The sequence below is a fragment of the Rousettus aegyptiacus genome, unplaced genomic scaffold (genome assembly GCF_014176215.1).
Source record: "Rousettus aegyptiacus isolate mRouAeg1 unplaced genomic scaffold, mRouAeg1.p scaffold_m13_p_2, whole genome shotgun sequence".
In the NCBI taxonomy this organism is placed as follows: domain Eukaryota; kingdom Metazoa; phylum Chordata; class Mammalia; order Chiroptera; family Pteropodidae; genus Rousettus; species Rousettus aegyptiacus.
In genome coordinates this window covers 137779903-137802060 of record NW_023416295.1, presented here as the reverse complement: position 1 = coordinate 137802060, position 22158 = coordinate 137779903, and the positions used below count along the sequence as shown (strand labels likewise).

At 34.3% G+C, this 22158-nt stretch overlaps 1 protein-coding gene across 2 annotated transcripts in view; it reads left to right on the top strand.

Moving 5' to 3' along the window:
• The window catches only part of LRRK2 (leucine rich repeat kinase 2), a 126089-nt gene that overhangs the window by 424 nt on the left and 103507 nt on the right, over positions 1-22158 (top strand). Inside the window, exons 2-6 of one of the 2 annotated variants that reach the window (XM_016151688.2) lie at positions 4650-4719; positions 6350-6455; positions 13718-13803; positions 18089-18198; positions 20404-20492. In XM_016151688.2, coding sequence (XP_016007174.2) covers positions 13780-13803; positions 18089-18198; positions 20404-20492 — 223 coding nt within the window. In that variant the 5' untranslated portion in view covers positions 4650-4719; positions 6350-6455; positions 13718-13779. Of the gene's footprint in view, positions 1-4649; positions 4720-6349; positions 6456-11066; positions 13456-13717; positions 13804-18088; positions 18199-20403; positions 20493-22158 lie in introns of those variants that run through there. The other variant, XM_016151687.2, reaches the window with a different exon arrangement.

Genomic DNA, 22158 nt, shown 5'->3' with positions numbered 1-22158 from the left:
TTTAAAAAAAGGATTTAAAGAAACTACCTGATGCTAAAAAAATAAGTGATGGTAAATGGAGGAATAGGGGTTAGAAACCAGATGTTTGACTTCAAAGCTTATGATGTTAATCATTGTAGTAAAAAGTTAAATATTTTTGAGTGCCAAACACTATTCTAATGCTTTATATATATAATCCTCACAACAACCCTGTGAAATCATGCTATTTCACAGGCACCTAGAGGTTGAGCAGGGCTGGCACAATAGTCATGGACCTAGAAACCTGCACATTATTAGGCCTCAGCGACTTGGGTTAAATAACAAAGTTAGCTGAAAGGACTTTTAGGCCAGCCCCACATTTGATGCCTGAAGTCTTTTCCTAACTGCCTTTCTGAGAGAAAGTCTAGTTGACATTTCCAGGGGTGGGTAGATTATAACTTCCTAAGGCAGCCTCTTCCATCTCTGGAATATTTGTCTTGAGCTTGTATCCATTGGTCAGAGTTTTACCTCTTCTACTTTTTAACTGAGAATGGAGTTGGACTTTTTTTCCACATGGCTTATTAATGTTTGGAGTCACAATACAAATTTAAGTGTCTTTAGCATATTTATATTAACTGAGATTTGTAAGCTTCCTCTGTGCCTTGTGTAATTTATTGATCTTTTAGATGATATTTATACTCTTTTTAAAAAATTTCAAATATCTCTTTCACTTAAAAAATGTTTTGTTATAAAAACTTTCAAAACACATAAACCCAAATATATCGATAACTCAAAATTAATGATTATCAAAATTTTAATGTTTCATTCATCCGTTTTTGTTTTTATTTCCTGTTGCTGAAGTATTTTAAAGAAAATAACAGGTATTCTGTTATTCTCTCCCAACATAAAAATTTCCAAAATTATGGATATTTTCTTACATAATCATAATATGTTCTTTAAATTTAGAAAAGGTGAAGATGATGTGCTTAAACTCCACATTTCAGGAAAAAGAGTAATTTAAATAATTCTAAAAGTTGTATTATGATTTCAAGAATTTTAATAGTAGCTCTTTACTTCTTTTTTTTTCTCTTTCATTTCTAAGTGAATCATTAGCTTAGAAATCTTATTATGGAGTATCCATTGAATTATTCCTTTTTCTTTTTACATTGAAATTTGAAGAACATAGGATTTTTAGAGCAGTATATCATTTGTGAACAGCTTGCCTTTTCTTCTGAATGATTCACATGAGAGAAAATATGTTTTAAATAGCTTGTGGCTCACCACAGGAAGTGTAGGGCACAAAGTTAATTGCATAAAATATCACATACATTTTTTAAAAAGGGAACGAATGAAAAAGAAACCCAATAAATTACTAAATTTCAGTGTTCTAACTTTCAGGTCCTATGTTTTTCCTCTATAGGTTTAGTTTGGAGCATTTTTTTAAATTTTACTAATTTGTTTTAATCTTTTCTCCTTAATGTGTCATTTCCTTCCATTGTAAAAATAAACAGACGCGTATACTACGGAAGAGTTTTAATGAACCAAAACAAAAACAAAAACAAACAGATACAAATCACCTACAAATGTGAACATTCTGAAATAGATAACCAATGTTAGTGTTATATAGATAGATGTAGATAGATATAAATAGCACTGCGTTTTTACACCTTAACATTATATAGTGTTTCACATATGCTATTCCAGCTTATTCTTGTACCATGATATTGTTTAACCACTTAAATGTTTTTAGAGTATTAGTTTTTTTCTTTTTCTTTATTTGCTATCATACGTACTGTTTTGTTAAAAAGCTTTATTGATATATAATTCATATAGCATGCAATTCATCCACTTAAAGTGTACAATTCAATGATTTTTAGTATATTCACAAATATGTGCAGCTATGACTAGTTAATTTTACAACATTTTTATCATCTTAAATCCTATACCCTTTGGTTATCATCTTCCCATCCATTCTTCCTGTTCCCTCCCATATACTTGGTCTTTTGTGACTAGCTTCTGTCATTTACCATGCTTTCAAAGATCATTCATGGTGTAGCATGTATTAGAACTGTATTCCATTAGATATATAACCTTTTGTTTATACATTTGTCAGTTGATGGCACACATCTTTGACATTTCTGTTATCATTTGTTATTAGCATTTAAAAAAGAAAATTATTATAAATAAAAGGTATGAATTCTTTCAGGGCTTTTTAACACAAAAAGTATTATCAAGTTTATAGAAGAAAATAAATATCTCAACTGTTGGTTCAATTTGCATTTCTTAGATTACTTAATAGTATAAGCAAATTTTCTTGTTTTTGTAATCACTCACTTAGGTTTTTTAGACTCACAGCAATATCACTTGCAAATTTTATGAATTTTAGTGTATTTTGCCTAATTTTACTTTGCGGTGCCAATATTTTCTTTACTGGTTGCTTTTTACAAAACGAGGGTCTCATCTTTGCGTGTACACTGTTCTGTCTTCATGTGTAAATCTTGCTCATTCTTCAGTTCTCAGTTTATTGCCACTTCTCCCAGTTCTGGGTAACTGCTCCCTACTCTGTTCTGTCTTGTATCTGTGCATAAAAGTTGTTCAATTGATTGTTTGTTTGTTTGTTTGTTTGACTGTGAGCAGGAGAACTGAAGAGTCCCCATGTAGGGCTCTGCATCTTTCTTTCACAGGGGCACAAAAGGAGAGCTAGTGGAGCCTAAAATCCAGTCCTTAATTCCACAATCTGCAAGCAACAGGGGCCTCTTTCTCTCCAGTTCCCACAGAGGTACCCTGTGGGTAGCAGTAGCTATGGGGACTGAATCCATGTTGTTTGCCATTGCGTCTTCAATTCCTACACAGTATAGGCTGGAACTTAATACATGTTTGTTGAAGGAAAGAAAGGAGAAAGGATCTTAACCCTTTACCCGCCATATATTTTACAAATATATTCTGTCCTTTAACAGATAAAATTTTAGTGCATTTTTATGTACAGGATTTTTAAAAACTTTAAATTCAAATAAATGTAATATTTGTCTTTATGATAGACTTAAAAAACTTATACTCAGAAAGCACTTCCACATTTTTATATTTTACATTTAGTTCCATAATCCATGCTGAATTTATGTGGTATATATTTTAATGTGAGAAATAATTCGATACCCTCCTCCAATAATTTGAGTTTCTTCACAACTATTTTTTTAATAATTCATTTCTCCCCATTGATTTGTAATGTTTCTCTGGTGACTACTAAGATCCGTTATTAGATCTATCAATAGTTTCATTATCTAATAATATTTACAGCAATTGTCTACTCTTCTATTATTTTTGCCTTATGCTTTATGTAGAGTAAATCTCCCATAATTCCCTTTTTTCAAAATTTTTTTAGCTTTTCCCACAAACTTGCTTTTCTAGATTAACTTTTAGATACATCATATGTAATTCCGCTAATGGTAATTGAAGCACCGACATTTTGATTGGGATTATGTTAAATTTATAAATTAATTCGGGGTGAATTAATATCTTTATAGAGCTTTATTATATTTAATTTTTTCATCTAGAAACATGGGATGTCCATTTATTCCAATCTCATTATGTATTTAATAAATTCAAAGGTGTTTTCTGTGTTTTTACATGTGCTTGTTTGTTTAATAGACTCTGCACACATCTCTTTTTAGGTTAATCCCTAGGGGTTTTTGTTTTTGTTTTCATTTATTGTTGCTATTTATGTAAAATATCCTTTCTTATTACAATCTCTTTTCCTATTTACAAACTCTTTACTGTTTTTCTATTGCAAACTATTTTTAAACATAAAGTTTGTTTTATATCACTTTGGTAAACTCTCTTACTAATTCTAAAAGATTTGTAATCATTCACTTAGGTTTTTTAGACTCATAGCAATATCACTTGCAAATAATGAAGTTCTTTAAAAAGTTATTTTCTGTTTCTTATGCCCTACCTAGAATTTCCAAAAAGAATGTTAAGTAATGATAGCTGTTTGCCTCAATAGACATGGAAGTAAGTTCTTGATGGCAAATTGTAAGAGATTCTGAGTTGCTTGAGAGCAGAGCTCACGCCTTTTTTTAAATCTTCAGTACCTATCACAATACCTGGAATCAAGGAGGTGTATTATAAAACTTATTTCATCAACAAATTTGTTTAAATGAATAGGATTGTTTCTAAGCTTTCCTCATTACTTAGGATCCACAGTAAGGTTATATCTTTCTATTTACAAATTTATGTGTTTGTTCTTTAAGTTATGTTTCCTAAAATGTTCCCTTATTATACGAATAAGTAGGAATTGCTTGGACAGATTAGTTAAATGTTTCTAGAGAATTATTTACTAAAGTACAGATAATCAATATGTTTTTTTAGATAAATTTTATAATAAGAATTTATTACAATAAAAAAATGTCTGTTAAGTGCCTATTCATACAAGTATGCTTTGTTCATGATGCATTCAGTCTTTAATAATGTAATCTATATACTAATATGTACATAAAAAATTGTATGTCTTTGTCAAATAACAGAAGTATATAAACATTAGTTGTTTTTTTTTTTTTAGAACTATGCCAGGCTTAATAAATAACAACCATTTAAATCATATGTCAGGTATTGTTCTAGATAATTTACCCATGTTATTTTTTATTATTGTTAATTTCATCCAAGAACTGTGATAACTAAATTTTGATGTTTTTAAGGATTATTTTAATGTCACTAGCAGATCCACTTTTGTAAAAAACTGTCTTCAAAAGACTCTTAATCTTCCAGGTAAGAGATAATCTCCAAACCTATCTATTTTAGACAGCTGAGGTAGAAATGAACACTGTGACTAGTATATTATTTTGTGAGCTCTTTTGTTACATACTTAGTCTCAGGATATTTGCTGGGTTTGGTTTAATCAGAAGCTCTCTATTTTAATTCAGCTTTAGAGAGGATGTTCCTTTTCAGTAAATCTCAGAAATAAACCATACTCTAATATTATTACTTATTTCCATACAGCATTAATCTCTAATATAAGTCTACCTTAGCAACTGCTTTGCTTACTTTTCTATGAACCCCTGGTCCCCAGTTGTTTTGGCCAGGGGTTCTAAAGCTTATGACTAACAAAATGAAAGATTCCTCCCACCTCCCCGCTTTCCCCATTGCTTATTATTGTAACAGGTCACAATGGTGCATTGTCCTCAAACTCACTTTAAATGGATCTCAGGTTAAGAGAGTCACAGTGTATTTATGAGTAATTGTGAATTAAAGGTCCACTTCTATGCCACACAGCCGTGCTGCATCATTAAACATTCATTCTTGTCTCTCATGTGGGAAGATGGCCAATCTGTGTAATGGCTCCCACATCACTGACATGATTGAAATCAGAGTTGCTAAATTACATTAATGACACCGACAAAACTGTAAACTTACTGGCTTTCAAGGACCAGGGCTTGAAACACATAAAATGTCTACAGCCATGCAGGCTTCTCACACAGGCTTGCTAGTTCCTTCACAGAAGACCAGACCATGTGGAAGTGGGTACTAGATACAATTGTGTAGTATCAGTGTGTGTCATGAAGACCTGGTGGATGATACTACTGACCACTACAAAGCAGGAAAAATGCGGCATTTACATAAACTATTTAGTAGTTCATATCATGAATCTCAAATAAAATTTATTCAAGCTGATAAAATTAAAATATAACAAGAATTAGATAAATTATCAAACTCAATGAACACAAAAGCCTATCACCTTATAAACTAATTTTACTCTCTAGCTGGCTTTGTGGATTATTGTGTACCTTGACTTTATCCAATTTACTTCCAACTAACTTGTCACTTAGGAGTACAAAAAATGTGTTGAGATATCTTTTTGCATTCGAAGTCTTCTCTCCAGTGTTCGTAGTTTTCTTTAAATACTAAGCTATCACTCTGCTGCCTGCTACGAATACAAACTCAGCTGAATAATACTGGTTTGTTCATCTAACTTCCTTGAACAGGTAAAGCATTCATTAGAATTTTTCCATCCTTTAAAAAATGGAAATTTTTAGCTATTGGTGAGGAAACACTTCTTGAATTTGAACCAGTGATGACAAAGTTAATACTGAAGCTGTCCTAATTTTCCAAATGTGGATGACATACATAGTCAAGAGAAGATTTTTTTAAAAAAATATGACTATAGCTGATTTTTACTTTTACCTTATCCTGCCCTTGAGCAAATCACCCACCTGTGTTGAGCCCCCTGTTGCCTGGACCTGTGTAGTCATAGGTGGGTTATAAGACTTCTGCCTAGTCTAGCAAATCAATTAAGCTGGTTAGTTTTTTAATGTAGGCTCATTTTCAGAACTGAAATACTAAAAGATGATGATAAAAACCTAAATTGAAAGTAGAAGTAAATTTCCCTTCCTTATTTCAGACAGAAGTGGACCTGAGCTATTGCAATCATGGGGATGCTTGATATTGCAACAAAGGAAGCAAAACACAGGCAAACGAATCCTTTGCAACAAGGGGCCACTTTTCAGGTAATAGATTAGAAACTACCCTTTTCTTGTTAAATGTACTTGTGACTCATAAAATTGCTCTTATGACTTCTTGCATAGCACAGCTCTGAGAGAAATGGAGATAACAAACCAGTAAATCTACAAATCAGAGAGTCAATTCCTGCTGAATCAGTAGCTGTAGTCAATATGCATGCAAAGTGCAATGGAAGAAAGAAAACTGCTTTAGAAACCTGATGAAAATTTGTATTAGGTATGAAAAGTTTGAACAATCACTTAAAACCCTAAGTCCTTTAACATTGCTTTTAAGACCGTCTGCAACTTGAACTTGGTGGCCTCTCTGGACTTATTTCTGTCACTCCCCCACATCCTTGAACTCCATGTTTATCTTACTTTCTCCAGCACTTAGTGTACTCTTTCCCCTCTATGCTGGTTCCTGGAGGAATATTCTCTTGTCTGACTCCCTAAGTCTGAGTTATGTGGTCTTCATATACTCCCCTGATAAACTTGTCTTACCCTGTAATTTATTCTTAGCATATTATATTTTGCTCCACTTTTGAATTTACCCTGCTGCTAGGATGCAAGCATTGGCATATCTGTCTTAACCATTTTATCCTGAATGCCTGGCACTTAAATGTCCTTTAACAAATAACATTCAACAAATTGTTGAATAAATGACTCCTTTATGAAAGCGTTAAAGAATTTTAACATTAAAAAATTTTAAAGTCTTAACAGCAGAATCAAGATGGCATACTTGATTGTGCAAACATTATCACTAGCTTTATTTGCTTTAAGCCAGCTGAATTCTAACTCCAAACTGCTGTTCCACTGGATGGCAGATTTAATCTCTGGATCTTTTCCTGGGGTTGCATAGAACCAGAGAGGTTTATATGTGATCCAGGAAATGGCTGAAAGTGCTCTGGGTTTTTCTGGCCCTGCTCCTAGTCTGAGCCTGCAGAAGTCCCACGGGTCTTCTTGTGGGCGACACATGGGTTCAGGAATCTGAGTGGCTTCTGGGAAGACCTTGACCAGAGCCCCACCTTTCTAGTTACACCTGGTAGGAATTTAATTTTAAGACTGAACACTGCCCTGTCTCTCCAAGCTCTTCCACTGCTCAATTCTGACATTAAAAACAAAACAAAAAAATCTTAGAAAATCTAACATCCCCTACACACTTTCCCTTTCCCCTTCAAGTAATCCCTCACTTTCATTGGCACTTAGCTTTATCTCTTAAAATAGGACAGGCCTTAGAATAACAAAAGCTGAGAAAGAATCTAATCTCTGAGCCCCATAAATCTTGCCCCCCCTCCCCCACACGCACGGGTCATGAACAATTAGAAATGTGAAGTAGAAGAAAAAATACCAAGAAAAATTCAAAATAATTTCCAGCAATGATGACGATTACAACATCCTGCTACCTCTTGATTCACCTCGGTGATGATTTGGGCCAGATGGCACAGGATTTAAACAATGTTAGATACAGGATCAGAGATAATGCAGGTGGGTAAAGAAGATCAGAACCAGTTCCCTCTGGTACAAGCTACGGTGGGCACAGATTTCTAGAAAAGAAACATCTGGAAATTAAAATCCCAAACATACTGTGTTTCATTTAAAGTATTTTTTCTTTCTCTTTCTCTTTCATATATATAAGTTTACATATACATACACATATATATGTACATAAAACTATGCTTAATTATAAATTATAATATAATAAATTATAATTATGTAATATAAAAATTATATAGTACTATAATTATCTATATATTAGGTATACTCTATGGCATACAATATGTATTATATGTAATATATGCATTCACTTATAATGATATATCATACACATGCAATGTGTACTATATATGCTATTCATATATACATATATACATATATTTATATATACATACATATGCATGTATTTATATAAGCTTATACATAGTAACAAATACCTGAATAATAAGCTTAAGAATAGATATTCTTAGAAGAAAAAGGAACTATGGAGACAGGGTTATTTCAAAGACAATGGGACAAAATTCAGGAGTGAGACGTTTCTGAGGAAAGCACAGTACCTGTCATGTTGATAGTCCTCTACCTGAGGCATAAAACGAGAAGATTGCAGAAATCAGGTACATAAAAACTAAAATCACTATGTCAGTTATATCATTTGTAGGGTAGTTATTGCATACAGAGGGCATCAACAGCCTTGGAGGGATTGGAAATGGTCCCCTGGTTTAGGCAGCAGTGGCCCATGGTGCTTGCTCTCAGTCATGTGGTCAGCAGTAGTCATCTTGCTTTTCTGGTGGCAGAAACAGGGGAAATTCCCCATTCTCTTAATATTTATTGACTTTGTGAATTAAAGAAGTTGGCTAAACCGCAAGGATAAAGAAGTGAGAAAAACTCATTGAGTGTCATAGAGTTTGTACTCCAATCAATGCAGAGCAGAAAAAAAAGAAGTTTTTACATGGTAGCCAAAAGTATACTTTGGGGGCATACTTTCTGTGGCCCCGGAGCATGTATGGAAGAAAAAGAAGAGCCTGATGTTGGACCAGAGCAGCGGGTGACAGCTCCTAAGAACTGCTGTTTGTCTACCGTGACTCTTTCCGGATCTCTAGTCTGGTGTGGCCAACAAAATGTGGATTACATTTTATGATATGTAAATTAACTGTGCAGGAGTCCAAATTTATTTTTTAGTTTTTAGAACAAGTATTCTCCTTTTGTTGTTTTAAAGTAATGAGTTAAAAGTCAAAGAGATTCTTATCGAGTTTCCTTATACTCTTAGCCAAAGCAAATTCTTTTTTTTTTTTTTAACAATAAGGTATATATATATATATAAAATATATATTTACATTGTGTGTTCACCTCCCATAGTTAGATTTCTTTCTGTCACCACATATTTGACTCCCTTTACCCTGTCTACCTCCCCACTCCTCTTCCATCCCCTACCCTCTAGTAACTACTAGTCTATAGTCCATGTCCATGTGTCTCTGTTTGTCCTATTCATTTTGTTGTTTTTAGGTTTATATCCCATGTGTAAGTGATATCATGTGATTTTCAACTTTTTCTATCTGGCTTATTTTGCTTAGCATGATCATCTCGAGGTCCATCCATATTGGTGCAAATGGCAGTATTTCATCTCTTCTTATGGCTGAGGTATTTATACCACAGCTTCTTTAGCTAATTATCGTAGGACACTTCAGTTGCTTCCATGTCTTGGCCACCGTGAATAATGCTGCTATGAACATCAGAGTGCAAATATCTTTTTAGATATGGGTTTTCAAGTCAAAGCAAATTTTAATAACCATTGCAATTATGATCTGGGCTCCAGACCTGCTGCATGGTTTGGTGCTCTCTCTTTCTGTCTCTATAGAGTGATGCCTTTACACCTCCCGGTCCTTCCTGGTCAGTATTGTCTTAAAGTTATATAGTTATGTGTTTGAATCTCAGCACCACCTCTTATTTAGGCAATTTAAAACTTCTCTAGCACTATTTCTTGAAAAGTAGGAGTAATAGCTGCATCTTAGGGTTGTTGAATTGAACAAATTATATATGTAAACTGTCTTGCATAAAGTAAGATTCAGAGGGGCTCAGTAAATTTTGCCTCCCTTTATTTCCAACTGCCCCATACCCCCTTTTATTTCCTATGTCGTCATCTACACTGTGGCAAGAACTCCTTCCTGCCTTACATAATCATTGCTGAATGCTAAGGAAAATGGCTTTAAGTTTACCCAGGATGTTTACATAATGCCCTTGAGCCAGAAGTCCAAGAAGTATCATATATCAGAGAAACACTATCACTCTCATGGCTAGTTTTACATTTGAAGCTATGGTTTTTCTTTTTCCTTCTTTCTGCTGTAGCGATTGCTCAGCGCATTAATATCTTAACCTTTGAAAGACGTTTTTATCCTTCTTTGGAATCATTTATAGATAGAATGTATGTGCGCATGCATGGGTGTGTGTGTGTGTGTGTGTGTTTGTGTGTAGAATGCATAACAATAAAAAAAAACCCTGAGTTTTTGCAGCCAGTAGAACTTGTTATCTTTTTCATCTCTTCTATTTATCTATCTTATGTTGCCAGAGATCTACTGTGGAATAATATGAAATGTGTATTTTGTATTTTAAGGATCCTGTGACTTGCTTTTTTAGTATTCTTTTTTTATACTGTGTTCTAGAGAACTTGTTATAACATTCCTAAAGGCTGTAATAAATTTTGATGATAAAATTCCACTCTGGATGTTTGTCTTAATTTACTTTTTTATCATTGAGATTTATCTTTCAGTTGCAACATTTGTACTAACCTGTTATATAAAAATGCCTCTTATCATTTTCTTCTGTTTATTCTTCAAATCAGAAAAATAAAGGTGAAAATTTCTTGATGTTATATTCATTTTTCATCAAGGTATTCCTTGATTCCTTTATCTAATTTTTAAACTCTAAAAATTCCTTTTATTAAAAAAATTTTTTAAGTACATGAATATTATTTTTTATGGCAAATGTAGCTCAAAATTTTTTGGTTTATTTCTGTCAATTATTTAGGGTCACAGAAGAAACTAACATAGCTGAGTAGTCTTTCTAGTCTGTTCTATTTTTTTTTTTTGTGAAGCTTTCATCTTGGCAATATATGGCAGTAGATACTGCAAGGAAAGGAGATAATCTCACTTAACTACCTTCCTAGTAAGTAGTCGGTGAGCAGTAAATTTAGTTCTTATTTGGGGTGTGTCCCATAATTAATAATGGAAAGTATAGAAGAATATGTAAAATTCAAGTCAGAGGAAATCAGCTTGGCTCTCATCCAAGAAGCCTTCTCCAGGAGTACATGATAAACCTCGCATGGTTCCGCTGCCTCTGGAGTCAAAAGCCCAGATACCTACCCTTTATAGTCTACATATTTACCTGGCTGAAGGAACAAGTGGAATCTGAAATCCAGCTCCTTCTTTGTACACCCTGGCACAGGGCTGTGTCTTCATGCAAGGAAAGACACATTTTTCTAATTTACAGTAAGACATTGTCAGGCTTTTTGTCCTCTTCTGGGAAATTGACAAAAGCTAGTAGAAGCCCCTGAATGAATGACTATATGGGCAAATCTCCCACTTTGTTTTTCTTCAAAAGTGTCTTGGCTATTCTAGGCTCTTTGCTTTTGTTGAAATCTCTATAAAAACAATCTTGCTGAGATTTTCATTCGACTTGCATTTTTTTTTATTACTTTGTCAAGAATTGACTTCTTTTTGATATTTAATCTCATTTCAGTTTTCCCCACCACTGGATTACATTGAAGCAAATCCTAACCATTCCATCACTCTAACTGCAAATATTTTAACACGTATCTGTAAAAGATAAAAAGTCTTTACGACAACAAAAGACATTTACAATATTCAGATTGAATTTGAATTTGCAATCTTACTAACCTAATGTATTAAGGAAGCCTAGCCGATTTTCATTAAAGTGGTAGAGTGCAGAGAGCCTTCAACTTGGCCTTAGGATATACCTGGGTTTAAGCCACCGCCCTCAACTCAACCTTCTGTGTGACTCCAGCAATGCTCTTCTCTTATCAACTCTAAATCTCAATTTTCTCATAAGTAAAAGAAGGATAAGTAGCTGTCGTATTCATTTCAGAATTGTCATCAGGATGAGGTAATAAAATTGAAAACAAACCACTTAAGTTGTGAAATACTAAAATTTCCAGTCAAATTCTCTCCTTTGAAAATGACTCAGGAAAAATTACCTGAAGGCAGTACCTCATCTTGTCTTTGTTTACCTAGTCTATAGTTTTAGCTTTGTTTACGGGTTTCTCTTCTTGAAAAACACATTACTTTGGTACTTTTTCTTTTTTAAACTTTAGGCTTATAGACACTCATATTCATAAGTAATTTTGAATACCAAAAGAACAATGTTTAACATTTGTATTTTCCACCTTTTCTGTTTTCACCTTTTCATTTCAGTTTACCCTTTTTCTTGTGCCCCGGTTATCAGGATCCTCTGGCGCACAAACTCAAATTTTGGGAAGTTAATTTTAGTGGCCTTTTGGCCAACAGAGCTTTAGAATAACTAACAGGAAAAAAAATTATTTCTTCCTTTACAATCTGTCACAGTAATCATAGAAAAGGATTTAGATGGACACATTTTGATTACAAAAAATCTCTCTCCATCATTGAGGGGAAATTACTCATCTCCCTATAGGGGGAACTCTAAAGAGAATGTTTTCCAAAAAGGGGCCAAACTGGGCGGTGTCCTCTTATTCCAACGCCCAGATTTCTATTCTTAGATCATAAGAGAGGAGGCAGCTTTCATTTTTCCTCTTCCTAGTTCCCAGACCTTCCACGGGGCCGAGGGAGCCCAGGCTGGCGGGTCCCGCGGGTGGTGGGCTAGGCTGCTGACCGCGCTTCGCCTCCCGCCGCCGCAGGGCCCCGGGCCTGGGGACTCGGAGGAGTCAGCTGAGTCAGTTTCTTACTGCGCGACTCCCCACAGCGCCGCCGGGGAGAGCGGATTCCGGTCGGTCTGGGCCCGCGCTGGGACCACGGTCACGGTCACACTGGCCCAGCCCAGCGCAAGCTGCACCCTCGCCACAGTTCTGAGCCACGCCTTGTCTTGGCGAGCTTCTCGCAGGCCACTGAGCTCATTTTTGGGGCCTGGGTAGGGGAGGAGAAAGCAGAGGAGGAGGGCTCAGGGAGGGCAGGGCAGGGCAGCGCAGGCAGGGGAGCCGCCTCCTTCCTGATAAACAGGCGGGCGTGGGTGCCGATGGGGCGGGAGGGTATCTCAGGCCGCCGGCAGTGAACTGTGCTCTCCCCGGGAGCGGTGGCCCGCGGCGCTGCCCCTGCCCCTGCCCTGAGCAGCGGGCCTTGGTGCGGGAGGGGCGGCCTGTTGGGTGCAGGATCCATCATGGCCAGTGGCAGCTGTCAGGGGTGCGAGGAGGAGGACGAGGAAACTTTGAAGAAGTTGATAGTCAGGCTGAACAATGTCCAGGAAGGAAAACAGATAGAGACACTGGTCCAAATTCTGGAAGATATGCTGGTGTTCACCTACGCGGACCACGGTAATCATTTGCAAGGAAACTGTTCCTTTATCTCCGCCCCTCCTCCCGTCCCTCGCCTTTTTGCAAACTTTCCTCTCCCTCACTTTGTGCAAACCTGGACTCTTAGGAAGCCACAAACTCTATTCCTTAGGGAAAAAACGAGCTGAGAATTCAGAGGTCTTGCGTTCACTTCTTTTGCTTTCTCTCCTGCCCCACCTTCAGACTTAAATAGGTGCCATGAATGGTGACTTTGCTTCTTTTTCCCCACCCCCTTCTTTTCCAGCCTCCAAATTATTTCAAGGCAAAAATGTCCACGTGCCTCTGCTGATCGTCTTGGACTCGTACATGAGAGTCGCTAGTGTGCAGCAGGTAAAGGAGTTGTTTTCATTTCACCCATTTTCCCTTCTCTTTGGAGGTAGATGTTTTCTGTCAATGCTATATACCCAGAGTTCTGGGTTAGTTCTGAGATTTGGCTTGACAAACCACTGATTGTGATTTTAAGATGGAAGCATTGTCAAATCATTATCAAAAGTTGGTGTAAAAGAGTCTACAATGTGCTCCCTAATTGTTTTTGAGAGGTAACTTTATGCAGTTGACTGATTGAATATGGATGGTGACAGAAGAGAAATAATAATGGATTGAAGTTTAGTTCTGTTATTGGCTACATAAGTTCATCAGTATTTAGATCAAATTATTCTAAGAATCTTCCTAATGCACAACACGCTCTAGAGATGACACCATTGTGAATAGTTTTCAAAAGGGGAATAATTAACAATAATAAATTAATAATAATTAAATTAACAAAACAAAGTAACTCGCAAGCTTTCATAGTTAAGGCTTTTTTCTTTTAATTTAAAGACAGATGTCTAGCCTTTAGTTATATTATTTAAAGAAAGTGGTATTTTATAATTCCATATAAGTTTAAATTGATACTTTTCGCCTGTTTTCACATAAAATAAATATAGAAGTGAAACTTAGAAACCCAGAAATTTGCTGAAGGTGTTACATATATTTAAAAAGGAGCCCTAAGAAGAGAATTAAGGATGCTATACAGTCAAAACAAAATTACTGCCTAACGTGTAAACTTCCTTTGTAGATTTAGAGATTTAGAGAACTGAAATCAGTTTTGTCATTGGTATGTAAAATCTTGAAGGGAAATAAAATTGAACTTTTGGCTCCATTGAGGTGCAGTTAAAAAGCAATGTTTTAATACACACTTGAGAGGCTAGACAGATGTTAGAAATATCAGAATCTCTAAATCTGTATCTATCTGTCCTTTCTTGCATGCTTATCTCTGTATTCAGTTATGTTTAGTTTGGGTGAACCATACACCTAACTTCTTTTATATGAGGACATTTGTATGTGCGATAAATAGTTACTTTGATTTTTCTTCAACCGAAATATTTTCCATCTGATTATTGATTTTCAGGATATTAGCAAACAAAATTATATAAAGATGGAGGTATGATAAAGACACTGTTCTTTTTAGCACCCAATGTCAGAATTTTGCCCATGAAATATGAGTCACTTTTTACCACTGGCCTATTGTGCTTTCTACCCCCACCATCACTTCTTCCTTGTCTTTGCTTTGATGTTCAAAAGTCCTTGTCTGGCAGTTGGTAAAGTCACCTCTGCTGGGTGCCACTCAAAACAACTGGACACTGAGAAGGCTTTGGTTTGCAAGATCCAGAGCAAGCAGTCCTAGACTTGAGAACCTGCAGGAGCCTGGAACATACCTACCAACTAATTCTTCGTTTTAGGAACTGCCCAAGCCTGGACATTTTTGTCTGAAGTAGTTATCAATATCACTCAATAGCCTTGCCCAGGGGGTACCAGGCACAAAGTATGCGAGAGAATAAGGAATTGTCTTCTGATCTGGCAATTTAATGAAGTACAATGATTAGTTTCTGCACCATACCTGTAGTAGTCTGCAAAGGGCATTATATATATTATTATGTCATTTGATTCTCACTGCAATCTCATTGCCCTCTCAGAAATTTCACTGGATATTTTGTCATCAATGTAGCTTATTTAGGATCACAGAGCTACTGATAGAGCCAGGACTTAAGTCTTCAAATTCTCTTTTTATCTTACAATTCACTAACGGCTAAATTCACAAATGAAAAGCATAGAGGTTTGGTGCAAATATTGTGACCATGCTAGGTGCAATGACATTATCAATTTTAATTATCATCGATCTTGTCAATGGGCTGTACAAAGGGGTCTGTCATTGATATTTTAATACTCTTTTAAAAGTACTTAAAAGAATGCTTTTTTTTCCTTCAAATTTCTTCATATTACTGGTATAATTAAGAGAGATACCTTTAATGCTTTACATGTTGAATTAGCTGGAAGTGCTGAATGAATAGCTCTTAATGATGAATTTAGGGAGTTAAGGTAAATTACTTTTCAAAAGTAAATATTAAAATTTGTTTCTAGGATTCATTTAACATGATAGTCCAGACTCTGAATTTTTGTTTTCAAGATCTTTTTATATTTTATTCATGCTCTGTAATAAATGAAAATCTTTAGAGAATCAACAGGGTAGCTGTCCTATTATTTTTCTTTTCCTGCCAGTCATCTGACCGTTTCTCTGTGCTCCTCAATTTTACATTACTTCTCTTTATCCACATGGCTTCCCTTTATAGTAGGGAGTGAAATAAATGAAGGTGACTAAAATTTTCTTCAACTCCTAGACTCTTTCCTATTGTGTATTAATTAGATCCTTGAATTTACAGAATAATTATAATAAAGTGAAACTTCAAATTTTATTGTATTACTGTGCAGGATGGGAACCTTCTCTCTTTGAAAGATAAACATGTAATTGAATAGATTAATGGATCAATTGCTACCTCTGCTTTGCTGCCAGCAATTCTGTTTAATCATAGAAGCTGAGGTGCCTCAATCTTTTTGCAAAAAGCAGTTTCTGATGCTGCTGCTTCACCAACCAAAACAAAACAGGTTTTCTCCTTGAGTCAGCCATGCAGGTTCAAAAATGAGTATAGCATCCTATGTGCTTTATGATTTATTTCCCACTGGAAGCTGTTTCAAATGTTATTTTCTTAAATACTTGGGATGGGGGTGGGGAGAGAAATATCAATGTATTTTATGAATGCACAAAAATAGCTGGTTTCTATGACAGCTGAGTTGTCAATGTCTGTTCAGCTTACATGGAGGAAGATAGATGTACTACTTAAATATAGGAAAAATAGCTGTCAGAAATTGCTGTCTTTTCAGGCAGCATGAAAATATGCTTAATCCAGAAACGATCCAGAAATGATATTGTAAATTGTAAAGAGATCTTTTGCAATCATTTCTATCTTGTGAAATGCCCCTGTTTATTCATATAAACAAGTAAGAAACTTGTGCCCTTATTTTTCATTGGTTGCAAACAATTTTTTTCACCATGTCATTCAGCTCTCTGCATCACTCCGTTCCACTTACGCATGCGTCCAGTCTTAATTGGGCAGTAGTTTCCTACTCCTCGTGCTATTTACTTTTTAGCACCTTACTCTCCTTACAGCTCATCAGTTTTAGAAGGTTCCACTTCCCTATTTTGAATGACCAAATTTATAATTCTTTTGAAATCTGGCACAATTCTTACCTTTTCTATATTATGTTCTCTGAGTAATTCCAGTTGACAGTGAATACCACTTTCAGGATTCATATTATGTTGCTATTATACAGCATACTTAAACAATTTTTCATTAATCACTAGCTAGATGTTACATATATATGCATTTCTTTTATTTTTATGACCATATGAGGCATAGGTCTGTAATAAAATAAGAAGAATTAAAGAATCCTTAAATTTAGGGAGGGATATACAGCAGGAAGAGCGAGTTAAATTTAATTTCTAGTTCTGAATTAAAAATACTGTATTAAAAATTGTATTTTAAAATTCACAGTTTTTCATATGTATGGAGCAGCTTATTCAAATTGGCATCATCGGTAAATGGGCTGAATGAAAATATATTTAAAATGCACCAGTACGATAATGTTTCATTTGGAAATGTGAAAGAGCCCTGGGACATTCATGATGTCTAGCTCTCATCAGCTCATATTTAAATGTCCTAAAGAAGTCTAGAGGGTCCTATTGAAAAATTCTGCTATTTCTCTTGACAGTTTTTCTAGGTCCATCACCTGAGAAGCAGTCTTTCCTGTTAATTTATACTTTGTCATGACATAAAAGTCTCCAACTTCCCCAATCCTATATTCCAAACCACTGCATTTTTTCCCCTATAATTAAAACCCTAAATATTTAAAAGAAATTTTGTCAGATGGATATGACTTAAATAGTACAAAGGCCTGAGTATAGCCTTTCTTACACTTCAGAATCTTGGTATATCCTTTAAAACTATTTTTTTGTATTTTACTCTATTTTATTTCTTTTTATTTAGACAATAGGCACAACTGTTTCTTCCTCATTCAGAAATACATTATAATATTTTTTGTATGCTCTCTGGTATGATTTTTGGAGAAAGACGTGTCCTAAGTACATAGATTGCTTTTCTTAGTAAGCATTTTAGAGTGTCATTTTATTTTAAAGAATGTAGTCACCTATTTAACTAAGAATGAAGAGATTCATGTTAGACTGAATATATTTCATTTGCATGTTTTTAAAAATATGAATATTTGGCTTTCTTGCTTTCAGGTGGGTTGGTCACTTCTATGCAAATTAATAGAAATCTGCCCAAATACAATGCAAAGCTTAATGGGACCTCAAGATATTGGACATGATTGGGAAGTCCTTGGGGTTCACCAGTAAGTATGACAAATGAGTCAAAACAAACTCTGTTAAATATTTCTCTATACAGATTACAACCATTTCTTTGACATGTTATATTGGTAATCTAAAGCAATCTAGTAAAATCCTTTAAAATACAAGGATATTTTTCCTTGAATCGACGAATTGCATTTATAGAGAGCTTTCAACTCAGAAATATATTATCTAAATGAATTAGAAAACTAACAGTTTAGGTAAAATGTCATGGGTTATTATTATTTTGCTAATATAATAATGCAGCTATATAGTTGGTTATGTTGTAAATTTTTAATGACTACTTATGAATTCAAAACAAAGAATTTTTTACTTTTTAATTGTAGAACTGATATAAACCACTAATTCTTTAAAAAAGTATGAGAACTAAACTTAGTTCTATAAATAGCAATTTGGAAGTTTATGTTTTACTGTCTTTAAAAAGTACATTAATGTATATTCAGACATATATATTTAATGAGCTTAAACCACAGCTTTCCAAATGAAGAAAAAAAAAGGAAATTACCTTTCAGAACATCTGCAGCCAGATCTTGATAGCTATTTTACTAGCTATGTTATTGCAATTTGCATCATATTGACTTGTTAGATGAGACCACTTCTTTAACCATAATTGGTTAAGAAAAAATTTTCTGAAGAAAAATCTGTTTTCAGGAAAATCCTTTTTGGATAACTTTGTTTCTTGACATTTAAAAAAATATCTTCTGTCATTAACTTTAGGCGTTCTTTATACCTAATGCGACTTTTATTTACCATGGAGAAGTGAATATATGTTGTTTCCAATTGGCATATTGCTTGTGAAAATTGTAATTTTACATCTTTGTGTTATTGGTAGCAACTGTAGCTCCAAATTTAGACAAATAAGTGTTGTTTGTTCATAAGTGAGCATATCTGTCTTTATACATTTTTCTATTTTCCATAAGTGTGTATTACTTTTCTTTAGTTTTTCTAGCATCTATTTACAATTAATTATGTTCTCATCTCCAAACTAATCTTAGAAATACTATGAGTCAGTTTTAAAATATGTAGTATTTAATGAGGAATTATGCAAAATATACCTTTAATTAGTAATTGTAATGTTATGTGTCTCTCGTTTTGATTGAGAATTTTTAAGATCCCCAAAGATTAGCAATTTATAACCTTAGGAAGTGTTGGAAAACACACCTAGTCATATTCTAGTACAAACCAGCTGTTCAAATTAAATTACAGAAACATTTCTACAGGGAATCTCATTTGCTCATTCATTCGTTCTCTATTTATCAACTATTTATCATACTTCTACTTTAGGCCAGAAGCAATGTGAACAACATAGACATACTGCTCCCTACAGTGGAACATTTTAGATCATTTTTAGCAAAAATTTACTGTAAATCATTTCTCTTGATATTCAAGGATTTTTTTTCCCCCCAAAGGCTTATAATACTGAAGACGAAATCCCTTGTGTGGTGAATTCAAGAATAGTGAGAATGGTTCAGGGAGAGGTAGGGGCAGCATGGGTAGGAGCAGAATTGACAGAGTCGAAGGATGGGGGTCTCTCCTCACCTCACCAGCTAGAGATCCTGTGACAGGTTCCTTGGATCTGGATGAAGCTGTGGATGCCACCAAACTCTGTCTACTCCTAACAATGTATAGCCAAATAAGAATGGGTAGGAACAGATTACAGATTGCATATTTTAGAATTGATAACTCAAGGACAAATTTAATGGATTTCTAATAAAATATTATTGATATACTAAATTCATTTTCTATTATAAAATATGTTTGATCTCTTTTAAAAATAGTAAAAATCAATAATTTATTCAACCATTTTAATTTATATACATAAATTAACATCTTTATTACATTTCTCTATATTTTAATACATGAATATGCATTACATATAATTCATAAGTTTATATCACATATAAAATGGATTTGGTCTCTTGATGCATATTAACTTTTCATGATATTTTAGATATAGAATTAGGTGAAAAAGTTAATAATTGAATTAAAATGTTTAGAGGAAAAAGTTATAACTTTTCCAGGGAGACTCATAATGATTCCCTGTTAATTGTCATAAGCCTGGCCCAGGTTTATAGTAAGAAAAAAATACATGAGCTTCAATATTGGAAATGAAATATGATTAAATGAATAAAAAACATCTAAAAAAGCAAATATCTAGGTATATTTCATCTCACTGTTTTTAATTACAGACTGATTATTAAAATGCTCACTGTTCATAATGCCAGTGTAAACTTGTCAACAATTGGACTGAAGGCTTTAGATCTCCTTCTAACTTCAGGTAATATATACACAATATATTTTTAATGTTGACTCAAATTAAAAAAAAACATTTATTAAATGTGTTTTATCTTTTTAAGGTATAATAACATAATATAACCTAAATACATTGATGATTTGTAGGTTCTGCCTAGACTTGAAAACAAAGAATCTTGATATTTTGAAAGAACTGTGATCATTGCTGTGATGGACACTTGCTATGATACGAGGTTTTGAGAAGAAAGGCTGCTTACAGGGGAGGTAATCAGGAAGGATAGGGAGGCATTTTCCTCAAAGTGGTGTGAGGTGCTTTAGATTTGAGAAGCCTGAGAGGATAGTATGATAAGGGCCTAACATTTGGGTGGGAAGATTATAAATGCTGTCATTGGCTCTACTAAGTAATGAAGACCCAACAGAAGAGAGAAAAGGAAGAAAGAAGGTGAAGATCAGAATATGAAGGAAGAGAAATAAGAAAGACTCATCACACTCTTTTATTAAAATATATAATGGATGTACTAACTAGTCTTAACTCTGAGTTTTTTAAACTCATCTTTGGGAGCAATTTTTTTTTTTTTAATTCATTCTTGCTTTGTCAATGGACAAGAAGCTGAAGGTTTACAAATGTAAAAACTTCCCAACACTGGGATATATTGAAGTCAGTAGTGTGGAGATAGTTCAGAAATTTGACATGCATTTTGAAAAGACTAGTTAATTTAATTTCTTCTACATAAAATTCAGAATTTTGTCCTGTTTGGAAAGTTTTTAATGTGCTTGAAAGTTCATTTCGGGTGTTGGGAAGTTTTTTAGCAGTTAATTTATGATTCAATTTTATTGTTTGGCTTATTAGTTAGTTGATTTAATAGTCATTTAATAGGCACTTACTGTTGTGCTGGGAACTCTGACAGATGAGGTGAAATTTCTCTAATGTAGAAGTTCCCATTCCAGCACCACTGTCCAATATAATTTTTTGCAATGAAGGAAATGTTGGATATCTGTACTGTTCAGTATCACGGTTAATAGTCATATGTGCTAGCTATTGAACATTTGAATGTGAGAAACTGAATTTTAATTTATTTAACTTTAGTTAATTTAAATTTGAGTTTAAAGAACTACATGCGATTAGTAGATACCAAATTGGACAGCACAGGCAGACACCTAAAGGGTATCTAAAGAAATAATTTCAATTTAATGAGAATAGTGCAATAATAGAGATATGAAGAAAACCACCATAGAAACATAGAGAAGAGAACAGATAAACTCATTTGTAGAAGTTAAGGGCATAGACATGAACTACCTAAGTTTTAATCTAGTTTCGCCTCTTAATAGTTGTTGAACCTTGGGCAAAGTCACTCAGGTCACTTAACCTTTTTGTGCCTCAGTTTTCTTATCTCTAAAATGGAGCTTGCACCTACCTTGTGGGGTTGTGATGGGTTTACATGTGTTAGAGTAAAGTGCTTCATTCAACTTGTGTCTAACATGTGCTATACAAGTTTTTCCAACTATTAGCACCACACCCATTCCAGTACTGCTGTTTTTATTGACAGAATAAGTACTATTTCTGTTATTACTTGAATTATATAAAAATATGTTTGGTGTGGGAAAAGGCAATGGCATTCCATGCAGCTAGTACAAGTACAAAGGGGTATAGAGAAAATGTTTAGTGATAAGTAAGGAGTTTAGTGTGTCCA